The sequence below is a fragment of the Ammospiza caudacuta genome, chromosome 2, assembly GCF_027887145.1.
Source record: "Ammospiza caudacuta isolate bAmmCau1 chromosome 2, bAmmCau1.pri, whole genome shotgun sequence".
NCBI lineage: Eukaryota > Metazoa > Chordata > Aves > Passeriformes > Passerellidae > Ammospiza > Ammospiza caudacuta.
The window spans coordinates 68961765-68974643 of record NC_080594.1 but is presented as its reverse complement, the minus strand read 5'-3'; the positions used below and the strand labels follow the sequence as shown (position 1 = coordinate 68974643).

The 12879-nt window shown below is 35.6% G+C and overlaps 1 protein-coding gene across 2 annotated transcripts in view; it reads left to right on the top strand.

Moving 5' to 3' along the window:
• Positions 1-12879, top strand: part of KLHL1 (kelch like family member 1) — a 183680-nt gene that overhangs the window by 65292 nt on the left and 105509 nt on the right. For both annotated transcript variants that reach the window (XM_058825132.1, XM_058825131.1), the window contains one exon: positions 1339-1475. In XM_058825132.1, the coding sequence (XP_058681115.1) occupies positions 1339-1475 (137 nt within the window). The remainder of the gene's footprint in view (positions 1-1338; positions 1476-12879) is intronic.

The following is a 12879-nucleotide window of genomic DNA, read 5'->3' as shown; positions in this document are numbered from 1 at the left end:
ATGTTTTTGTAGTCATTCCTTGACATTTAGTCATTACATAAATATAAATGTGAATTGTTTGTGAATTAGGATGTTTCCTTCTAAAATTCATGATTGCTGAAGTTGAGCACAACACAAAATGTCATAAGAGTACTATACGTATTTAATAATTTCCCATCCTTAGAGGCAAAGATCATATATATGTCTTCAGTCTGCCCTACTTGCTGGTAAAATATAGCAGCTTAAAGCACTGTAAAATTACGAAGTCAATTCAAGCTGTCATATTTACTTAGCTATCGGGGTGAGCTAAGAGAGCAAAGACAATCAATTACCATGGTGGCTGATAAGAATTAACTTGTTTATCTTCCCTATTTTTTAAAATAATAATTTGCCCTGAGCAAACTAGCTAACAATATACAAAAAGGCTAATTGTTTTTCACTTGGTTTCCAAGTTCTCCACTTGTGATTGTAGTGTTTTTGTATTAAAATGTTTGTACATTATGTTTTCAAATTAATCCAGAAATGTGACCATCTTTATGGAAGTACATAGTACACTATCTATAGCTGTACCACACTTCTATCTCAAGTTCATCTGTGGATATTCAGTCCTAACAAAATCAACATTTCACAGTAGATGGTATTTGGAAGAATGCCTTAACTTAAAGCTCCAGTAGTATCTGATACTGTAGCGGTATTGATTTATCTATATCAGATCCCTAAACAGCAAGCTATGAACATTTTGTAGGTATTTTCAAAATATTTTACTTGGACAGGTTTGTTAACAAAAGCATTGTATTACACAGTGATTTTATTATATGTTTTTAGTGAGTAGCATGTTAATCTAGTAACAGTTTAGTAGATTATATTTAGTAGGTATATAGATTGTCTGAAGTCACATGCTCTTATTAAAGTTTATAACAAATAATCCTTTAGGAACAAAGAAGAGTACCTCTGGATTATGAAAAGCCTGCCAATATGAAGTTGATGATTTGATACTGAGAGATTATCTTGTTAACAGTTGGGACATCTGCATGATTGGAAGATTATCAGAAAGACTGAGTGCTAATTTCTATGTCTGTTTTATAGTCATATGCTAAAGTACCATTTGCTTCATATCACAGGAGGCAAAACCAAATTAGAATCAAATGTCATTCTGTATTTTGCTGCCAATATGCATTAATAATATATTCCTCCTAATAATTAAAAATATTAGGAGGATTATTAATGCATGTTGGCAGCAAAATACAGAATTTTTAAATTAATGATTATAAAAATAATTTTTAAAGAAGTTTATAAATATGTGACATTTATAATACATATATCCAAGCAAGTTACACCAGTTTCTTACTTTTTCTGCAGACTTGTCCTCAGTTCTGTCTCTGACTACTTTGCTGCCATGTTTACAAGTGATGTTTGTGAAGCCAAGCAAGAAGAGATCAAAATGGAAGGCATAGACCCCAATGCGCTGTGGGACCTTGTTCAGTTTGCATATACAGGTATTGTGGTGCATACATTATATATATATACTTCCTATAGAGGCAGATGTTGATATCTTTGTTTGCTACTTTCCAATCCATTGTATTTTTGTATAAATGTTTTTATTTTTAAACATAATCATCCAAAAATATTTATTTATCATTTCTAGGGATGAATTCAAAATATTATCTCTTATCTCCAAACTGTTCAATATTTCAGACTTGTCAAGTTCATTAGGATAGTCAAGAAAATATATAATTTTTCTTGGTTTTCAAATACTTAAAAGGAATGTATTATACCCTCATAACTCAAATTATGTAAGATCACTGAAGGAACAGGTGTATTTTTTAAAGAATAATCTTATATTGCTTTTTAAATCAAATCTCAGTTTAAATAATTGCATAAATCATTAAAAATTTGAAAGAAAAAATGTGAAGTTTGAATAAGCAAATATTTTAAAAGGTTTTATTATGAGCCAGATGCTTTCACTTTCATTTCCCTTCATATGCTGGTACTCTATTTTGAAGTGTAAACTTATGAATAACTCACAATTCAGAGTTAATAACTCAAAGCTCTCTTCTGAGTAGTTTTTATATTTTAATGCATTATAGATTTGAGATTTATATTTCTTAAGCAACTTGTTATGCACATTTTAAATGAAGTGCATTAATCTGAAAAAAAGAATGCAAATATTACAAAATAAGGTAATTGAAAGAGTGGGACTCCCTATTATATTTGCCTTGAATCACATAAGTATAAAATATATACTGTGTTCTATTTGTTTCCTAAAATACATCCTTATATTGTTTAAATTAACCATATTTTATCATGATGATTCTATTGTATATTTGATTTAGATTCAATTTTAAATAGATACCCCAAACTCTGCAGTTTTAATCTGCTTTAAATACACATATTATAATTTAATCACAAGTTACTGTTTGCTTTGTATTTAATCAGGATATGTTCTGGTGGTTTTATGACATAATAGCTTTACCATCTTAATAGAAAACAGAAATGGCAAATAAGCATAATTTAAACTAAAAATACTCTTTTTGAGAATAACGTTTGAGAAATAAATGTTCTAGGAATGTAAGACCGTGATTTAGATAGTACTCTATACGTTAAAAGGGTAATGCCTACTCCCTTCAGCTGTGGCTTTGCACATCATCTGGAGGGTTTCAAGCTAGGGATCCATGAAATGAAATAGTTCAATAGGAAGGATACAATCTGATTCCTTGGTGAATGAATGGCACAGGAATACTGGGGCAAAATCAAGAATACCTTGGCACAGAACAGCAAAAAGACTACAGGTAATGTTAAATCGTTTTGTAGGACGGAGGTTAAAGATAGAGGAGGTAAGAGAAGGGACAGTGTTGTTCCCCTGGAAAGAAAACTGTGGAAATCCTAAAGTACTGAATTGTTCTTTTGCCTCAGTTTTCACTAAAATGTATCACCTGAAAAGATGCAAAAGAGTTGTTGTTGACAGCAAGAGATAGCATGTAAGTGTAGATAGGGAAAGAAGGAGATTCAGAAGAAAGGGAGGGGAAAAAAGATAAACGTTTTCAATATGAATGAAGCTATCTAAGAACTTCATGGTTATCTTTGAGAACTTTGGAGACTGGATGAAGCAATGAAAAAGTAGAAGAAATAAACTTCTGCTTATCAAAAATGTTTAAAATTTTCAGCTCCTTTATGTTCCTTGATTCTCTATGCTGTATGATGTACTCGGGTCATGTAAAACTAAAGTTTCTTTTTGGTGTAAGACAAATAAGGGCCAGACTTCACAAATGGATGAAAAGAGAGCTCCACAGCTAGTATAATTTGCATGTTTTCTAATTTACTTCATATGAATTTGCATCTGTAATATTCTTTCATTTCAACAGTCACACAGTCCAAACTGCCTCAGAAATGGCAGCATTATGTACTATTGTAACATCACCTTGAAGAATTAGGAATTTAAGATGATAAGCAACATCTCTAATGTCTTTCAATTGAAGTGGTAATACAGCATTATTCTTTTTTTATAACTCATTTTGGAGACCAAATAAAACTTTAAAATGCTTTAAGTTTACACTTGCAAGTTTCACAAACACTTAATGACAATAGAAGAGTGATGAGGGTTGGGAAACGTGAGACAATTTTAAATGCTAAAAGATTAAATATATGGGATGCCATAGATCATTCTGGTTTTGATTACTCTATCTTGCATTTCTCTTTCCATCAGGTTCTTTATCCTGATTTATTCTTGTTTATCCTTATTTATTCTTGGTTTCTGTCCTTATCTCCTGGAGTTGGTATGGGATTATTTCTTTCTCTATTCCTTTTCTCTGCATCAGATATCTTAGCAGACATCTAAATTTCCTAGCTGCAATTATGCTAATAAATTAAACAAGGCTGGGGAAGGCTTGCAAGCACTGGAACATAATTGTCTCTATTGATCCTGGAAGTTTTAGCCAAATCCAAATAGCAGTCTCTCTAACACATGGTGGTTATACCTTAGGTACACAGCTTATCATTAATGTGGCCAGCCTTGCACAGAGGGTAAGGACATTCAAAAATCCTATGGAGAATTCAGTGACAACTCATATGATTTGTGAATTCCTAGAAAATAGTCTCAAACTTACTCAGTTTATTTAAATTAGATACAATCTAGGCTTCTCAGTTAATCACTCTGTTTTCCCTTGACCTTGCCAAAGCAAAACGTTTTCTTTTTCCCATTTTGTTTCCATCATCTCATATGATTTATCTATATTCATAGTTTCTTATCTCCTTGCTTGCACTCTGATTCCTTATTTACCACCAGCCTTTTGCTGCATGGATGTGGACAAGTGGAAATTTAAGAAAATAGCCAGTGTTTCAATACCCAGAAGCACAGAAGCCAACAGAAATTCCCTTTCAGACTTTTGATGTCTAATTGGGAGCACACACCTGTCTAGACTGAGGCAGAATATCTGGAGAATCTGGCTGCCAAATTCCAAGTACTGATTGCAGATGTGAACAAGTTTTCAGCAACTCATGTCTGTAACCAGCTTAGCTCTTTATTGTTTCACCTCAGGAATAGAAAATAGTTTTGACAAATGGGCAGTTATTTACTCCCATTTTCTTTTTCCTGTCATTGCCTTCTTAACTCAAGCAGCTTAAAAAAAAACCCCACTGATAGTTGCCCCTGTTATAGAGGAGGTTTCCCCTGGGGCCAACTGAACAAATCAGAAAAAACACAGCTGAACATGGACTTGTTTGCAAAACTGTAGAAGTTAAGAATATTATAGTGCAAATATGTTTAGATGTGATTTAAAAGATGGAACTGTTTCCACATCTTGTTATCTGTAATTCAGTCAAGTTTATATTTTTTCATAAACTTGTGAAATTATTGCAATTTTACCTGTGAATCATACATATTAAGCTGGAGGTTAAGAAGGATAAAATAGATGTGTCTATGAAAAGCATTATTATAGGTGAATATATCATAAACTGATACCAGACCCTCCACCAATGTAATCTAATATGGTTGCAAAATATCAGAATTAAAGTTCATCAAAAGGGAGACACCAGACACATAGGGAAAAATAGTCCTGGGGTGCATCAGGCACAGCATCAGCAGCTGAGCATGGGAGGGGATTGTCCTTCTCTGCTCTGAACTGGGGCGGCCTCGCCTTGAGTCCTGTGTGTGGTTTTGGGCACCACAATATTAAGAAAGGCATTAAATTATTATAGAGTGTCCAAAGGAAGGCCATGAGATTTGTGAAGGGGCTTGAGGAGCAGCTGAGTTCACCTGGTCTGTTCAGCCTTGAGAAGACTGAGGGTAAGACCGCATTGCAGTCTTCAGCTTCCTCTTGAGGGGAAGAGGAGAGGCAGACACTGATCTCTTCTCTGTGGTGGCCAGTACAGAACCCAAGGGAACGGCCCACAGATGTCTCAGGGGACATCTGAATTCAGGCTGAATCTCCTTCACTCAGATTCAGGCTGAATCTCCTTCACTCAGAGGAGATTGGGTGCTGAAAGAGGCTCCCCAGGGAAGTGGCCACAGCATCAAGCCTGACAGAGTTCAAGGAGCGTTTGGACAGTGCACTCAGGCACATGGTGTGACTCTTGGGGTTGGTCTTGTGCAGGGCTTAGAGCTGAACTCAGTGATCCCTGAGGGTCCCTTCCAACTCAGCTTACTCTGTGATTCTGTGTAATATAAATAGATTTCTAAATAATTTGTGAGGTAGAATTACATGGTGACCAGGAGAGCATTAAATCTTGTGCAGCCTTGATTAGAGCAGCTGCTGAGTGAAGGCACCTGCCAATCTTAGAGTATTAACAAGAAGACAGAAAATTTGACAACCAATGGTACTGATTTAAAGATAGTAAAGGGTGTTGAAGTTTCTGTGAAGATTCAATGTGAATAATTATGTTATTTTAAAGTTATGTCATTGATGTACTTGTAAAGCTGAATTTGATTAAAGCTGAAAAAATTGGCATGTGTTAAAATATGTTCTATAAACTCTGTGTTAGGTCAGTCTTGGTGCTGTTTTGGAAGTGTTTTAGGATTTAGATATATATATATATATATATATATATATATATATATATATATTTAACTTCCATTTTTTGTAAACAAATTAATAATGTAGTGACTACATATTTTTTTATCTGAAATATGCACAAAGTTTTCTAATGACATAGATACATTATAATGTAATTATGACTTGTATAATTCAAATTATGTAGATGATGTGAATTTATTAGAAAAACACTCCATCAAAATTATATGCTTCTTGTTCTATAGATATGCTCACAAGGATAAATCAAAACAGCTTTACCACTGTTTTTTGTAAAGCATATATTTGACCAGTAAAAAATATGTGACTTCATTAATCTATTCACACTTTGCTGCCTTTTTTGGGTTTATTCAAATAGACAAAGTATGTTTTGTCTGTGATATAGCAGAACTGTAACTTAATAGGAAACAAACCTTCCTCTTTTGCATATCTACTCCTTGAGAGCCAGCTGAGGAAATCGGAAGCCAACACAGACAGCTGCAATGGCTATGCAGAAAGTATGGTTAATATTTCAAGCAGCAAGATGATTGATAGCAAAAAAATCTGTGATTGAGATCTCCCATCTGCTCTGGGATGGATGGATGTGTAGTCTTTGATCTTTTAAGAATTCAGTATAGCAGTTATACAGATGAGTGTTTCTTCACCTTATTTTCTTAGGTAGTGCTTCTTTCTTGATCTTAAAACTCAAGATTTCATTATTTTCACTTTTGCTTCAATAGTTCAGAGAAGACTGAAACTATGGATTGATATTCTTTTGTTTTTCTGCTATTGGTGACTGTGGGAGCCTTTGAAGATACAAAAGAGCTGTGAAGTTACTATAGATTTCCTATATCAGGAAATTTAATTAGCATCGGACATCTAATTAGTATGCATTCCCAACAGTGATCAGAAGAGTAGGTTGGTGCTTTCATACTGTTAATGAAACTGGAAAAGCAAAATCCATTTAAGCAATAGAAAACTAAAAATCCTTGATTTATTTATACACGTCTGAAAAAAAAAGAGAATATTTCATACTTGGAGGAGGTTCAAGCCCTACAGTATAGCTTTTAATTAAACTTTATTTGGGAGAGTCTTTAATTAAAGTACTGTCAAGTGCCTTTGTCAGTGTTATAGCTAATAACACACACAGGGCAGACAGCAGGGATGTAGCAAGCAGGAACTTGCCTTTAAGCAAAAGGACCCTTAGGTTCTTGCAACACAGAAACGATATTAATTAAATATCTCAAGGAGATTTCTTTCTTGGTTTGGTTTGGGGACTTTTTTTTATTTTTTAATTGGTGAAAGCCAGTTGTATATGTGAACAAACATTGACGACAACTCAGCAATACTTTTGGCTTGTGCTAATTAATAGTGTCGAGAGTCCAGGGGTTATCACAGCCACTGGACAACGCTACAACATGCTTTTTGAATGTGACTGCCATTGTTTGAGGATGACAGTGTTTGGAGTAAAACTGAGACCATTTCATTCCCTTTTGCCTCAGTGCTAGAGGGAAGTCCCAGACAAGTTTAACTCAATGGATACAGTGTAAGGTATTTTATTAAAACCCCGTGCGAAGACAAATAACGCCTGGATTTTAGGTACTGGTGGCATTTTTACAGTGTTTCAGGCTACTCCTCTCTAGTATATATTGATCACATTGGGAAGTGGAGCTACCCTGATATTGTAAAGGTCTTTGCCTCTACCTCTGTGTCACGTTGAGTTTGTTCAAGTTATTTGTTCTGTAGTATCCTGTTAGAGGTCCCTGGGAAGGTGGACCATGTCTTAGTAGCAATTTTTGAAGGAGACTATCACCTCCTGCTGTCACACTGCATTTTCTCTGCCATGTGTTTGATGGTTGGCTTTGCACTTGCAGAGAATAGGCCCTTTAATTTCCATTCATTTCAGCTGGGAGATCATTTGTTCCAGGAACTCTGGGATGAGTGACAAAAGGACAAATTAAGGTAAATGAATTGATCTGAAGGACTTTATCAGCTGTTGTGTAATGGAGAGTACAGAAAAATGGTCACATATCATATTAGGTGCTCACAGAAATGGAATAAACTTAACTCAGGATATGGAGAGTCCCCTGTGAAAGTCTCGTCTAGAAGCAGATACTTGTCATGATACATGTCATACTTTTCAGGAGTCAATAAAGAGAGTTATGCAAAGAAGCCTTCTTTATCAGGGTTGCTCCAGTTTAGGAAGTGGTAGTGATGGCATGATCTGTAGAGCCATAATTCAGATTATTTGTCCATGGATGTTCCACATTGACTACACTTCAAAGTTCATATGTACCTTTGTTCCAGTTACATTTCAGATTGACATTTTCATATATAGTGTTCTGCATAAGATTCTTATTTATGCACCTGCATTAAATTCTCAACTATGCCGTTCATGTGTACTATGCACAAACCATTCACAATTCCTCAGCGTAACTGTAGGTTCAGATTGTTGTCTCCTGTCCTCTGTGAATATCAGCCTGCTTGGATAAAAATACCTTCCTTCACAAAATATTTTTCTGATCCTAAAACAAACTGTGGCCTTTCACATAACTCAGGTCTGTAGGAAAGGACTTCAGAGACCCATTTATCGTAAGGAACTGCGGAGACTGACTGCCTTCTCAATTTTATTTATTTATTTTTTTTAGCCAGTCTCTGAGGATCCTGTTTCCATCTGGAGCAGATATTTTCCATTCCTATCACTGAAACAAAAAGTCCTTGCTTGTTTCTGGAGCTCTACACTACACTCCAATGAATTGCTATTCTTCCTTTTACCCAGGACACTTCATTAGCGGACAGAATTGGCAATTATGTACCAGGAACCAGCTGTTGTCTCATTCTTTTGGCAAAGTATATGATAATGGCTTAGAAAAGTGCTCTGAATTGGATATCCATAAATTTTAAGTATTCAGAATTATCCAGAATATTATGGAGAGATGGATAGTGACTGTGTTTCCTCGTACTCTGATGCAATCTCTTATTCCAGAGAAGTCAATAAAAATAAATTCAGGCAGACACAGGGAAGCAATGAGTATGGAGGTGAAGAGCAGAAAACTGGGTGCACTTCAGGGTGCATTTTTAAAGCTGTCCCTCACTAGGCTCAAAGTTCTTCATCTCCACAGTGAGATTAAAACAAGTACTGAACAGTAATACAGGACACGGCTGGAAAGTGAGTGTTCCTTTGAATGGAGTATCATCCCTCTATGCTGCCATCTGGCACATGCCAGCCTGTTGCTTAAATGGCATCAGTGAAGTGATTGGACAGGCTGCTGTAGGATGGTTTGCCTCTTTAATGTGTTTCCTCCTACATTGGACATTTGTACCCATATCCATGCTCTTGAGCTCAGCTGTGTATCTCCAGTTCCAAAACAAAAGAAAAAGAATCATGAAAAATTGCAATGATAGTTTGTGAAAGAGGTCCTGACCTTTCAGGTGTTTACTCCTGCTCCTGCATTGAAAAACACCTTCACTGCCTTTCTGCTCTGTGCCCATCTGACAGCAGCTGTGATGAAATGTAGCCTCAGAACAGGATGTGACTGGAGTGCTCACATCTTCCAGCAGTGCAAGCCAGCCCAAAGAAAAGTAGATTTCATTAGGCTGTAAGGTGGACTCATAAGCAAAAATCTTTTCTTGGCAATTGATGCCTCCATTTCTGTAACTTTTTGTTCTCTAAGCATGGATTTGAGCTGCTCTGTGCTGTAGCACAAGCTGCCAGATCATTGCCTGAGAAGTTAAGAAGCTTATCTGGCAGAGGTGAGTGCTCCTGCTTCTGAGCTAGCTAGCATCAGGTATGGAGAATAAAATACTGCTCCTTCAAATCTGAGAGCTGAGCTCCTCTGTCCTTGAGACTTTTTTTTTTCTTTTTTCTTTTTTTTATTTTTCCCACCAGAAGCTAAATCTTGATCATGTTCAATGTAATGGAAAGGTTGTATCTCTCCAAGAAGTACTCAATATTTAGTACAAATCTTGTGGAATGAAACTTCCCCCCCTTCTCAAGCTGAAGTTTGCTTTTGTTTTCAAGCATAAATTCCTGGAGTGCCTTTTGATGTGTGCAGCATGATGAGCAGAACATACAGTTTGGACAAACATAAGTACTGAAGTCCATTGACTAAAAGCAGTTAAGAGAAACTAAGGCCTTGCAGATTAAATGAGCTTTTTGAAATAATTCTTGTCATTTCCCAGCTTATTTTTTGAATGAGTGCAAAATTTGTGCTGTTTGAAATTTAATTAGTAAGTACTGTTTATATTTATGTATTTTTTGAGGTAACTTTTATCTTGGCTTGTTTTTTTCTTTGTTTTAAACTGTGAGGTTTTATTCCTCTATTTATATACATAATTCCATATTTATATACTTATTCCAAATGCAATGCCTGTATATTAGCTGAATAACTGGTGAAAAAATTGCTTACATAATGGTCCTCTGTGCAAGTACAAACCAGTAATATTTAGCATTTAATCCCAAGAATGATGTTCATATTTTGACAATTTTTCTATAACTAATGGAAAAACATATTTTTTATCTCAGAGTGCTAACATATCTTTCTTCACAGTTGATAAAAAGGTTTTATTAAGATGAGGCTCACAGCTAAAATGATTTGCTGCTTTTAGTCCTGTTATTTGTATATACATCTTACAGGTCACTAAGTTCAACTGTATAAAATGAGCTAAGGCACATGAATGGCATAAGGAGAAAATAACATTTTAATGTCTCTCTCTAAAAAGCTGATCTGTATGAGTCAGTGGACAAATTTTCTTTAATAATTGACATTTCAGTTATACAACAGAGGTGTTTTGGTTTGTAGCTTTGAGGGGTATTTTTCAGAACAGGAGATGAAAAGGTAAGGTGTTGTGGATTATTTTGGTTAATATAGTTTTCTGATCTTTAGCCAGATATTTGCAAGAAGTTTCCTGCTCAAGAGGTTTTTAATTTGTTACTAGCATTTCCTTATCACTCTGCAATAGTGTAATTTTCCATGCTATTTAAATAAAGAAGACTGGCAGTACTGATGAAGGTCACACGATTAGGCCAGTTTAGTTCACTTACTCAAAAGATATGACATTAGGGTGCAAATAATTGTACAGTATTTTAAAAGAGTGACTCTAGTTAATTTATAAGAATTCTGATATTACTGTGATGGTGTTTTTTTTCATTTTTTACAAGCTGCATATTTATATCTCTGGAATAATTTATGAAATTATTTCATACATAATAATATTTAAATGAAGTGAGCCTACAAGAGAGGTGGAATGGGGATATATATAAGAGCACATAGAGACAGAAAAAATGCTTCAAACTGAAGTACAGTAAGTTTCAATTAGATAAGAGGAAGAAATTCTTCACTGTGAGGGTGGTGTGATACTGCAGCAAGTTGCCCAGAGAAGCTGGAGATGCCCCACCCTGGAAGTGTTCAAGGCCAGGCTGGATTGGGGAAACCTGGTCTAGTGGGACATGTCCCTGCCCATGGCAGGAGGGCTGGAAGTAGATGATTGATTGCCGTGCGACTGAGGGACGGGACTTCAAAGGAGGGGTGCAAAACATAGTCCAAGCAAGAAGCCGAAGCCCAAGCAAAAAGAAGTTCGAGTTGAAGTCATTGAAGTCGTTTACTGAAGTCGCAGTATTGTTCTCACAGGGCACTTTTATACTGTTACAGCTCCAGGCAGCCACAGCTTTGAGCAAAAACTTCCCACTAACTGCAGATAGCCTATTGCTCACATTACTTGGCTGCCTTACAAAACTACATAATTTCAAACACCTTGATAGTTACATATACAGTTCTTTTCCCAGTTCTTTTTCATATCTGTGATCTCATTTCCCAAGGTCTGTATCCCACCAAAGCCAGAACAACCCATTCCCTAAGCTCCTCTGTGCTCTCTGTTCTGACCCCCATTTGTTGTCCCATAGATGATCTTTATGGTCCCTTCCAACCCAAACTATTCTGTGATTCTAAATAAGCACAATTAGCCATAAAGTGGCTTCTTCCTCAAGTACATGATGAATGTGATCTGCAGAAAATAATTAATAAAAAATGAAACAATTTGATCAGAAGAAACCTCTGCTAAGTGAATATATGGTGTTCTGTTCTCTTTTCTGAAAACATCTTCACCTTTATAATAAGCATGGAAGACAATACAATGTAGAATTTATCTTTTAAGGCATAGGTCAAACTGGAGACTAAAAGATGTTCTGCTACACAGACGATACTTTTTATAGCATTCTTCATTGGTTGGTGATCGCAGATAGACATAAGAGGTGATTTTACACACTATGTCACTATCAGAAATTGACCATAACAGAGGGAAGTGATCATCAGAATTGAACTCAAAGAGTATTTCATCACCTGAAACCTGATGGCTCTAATGATTCCAGTGCTGTGTTTGGGACCAGAGTAACTGAATTCATATCAACAAATATGAATATCAGAAGTGTCTCAGTAACTCAAATGAAGGTGCTCATTTTCTATCTGAAATCAAGAAATAGCCATTCAGGGAGTGATTCATCTCATTCTGCAGTACATGACTGAAACAGAGCAGGTGAAAACAGCTCTAAGGCTTCCTGTTTCTCTCCGTGAACTGTAAAAGGAGATCTTGGGTGATTAGCTCAGGTGGTTACCTCAGAGTACCTGAGATTTGGAATGATTAAGGCAAGCAATGGCAGAAAGGTTTATTATAGCAGTGTGTGAGGCATAGCACCTTTTAAATAAGGTTTTTCTAGTCTTCAATTGAATTAGATGATTTTTCAAGAAACCAATTTCTTATTGTAGTCGGTTATTCTACTATGCATAAGATGAATAAATATTATCTTGATACCATTTACTGCCTTTTAAAAAATATTTTTTTTTAAATTTTAAAAATGGATTAGGCTCCTCAAACAGATTACCCTCCAGAAATAATTTCACTC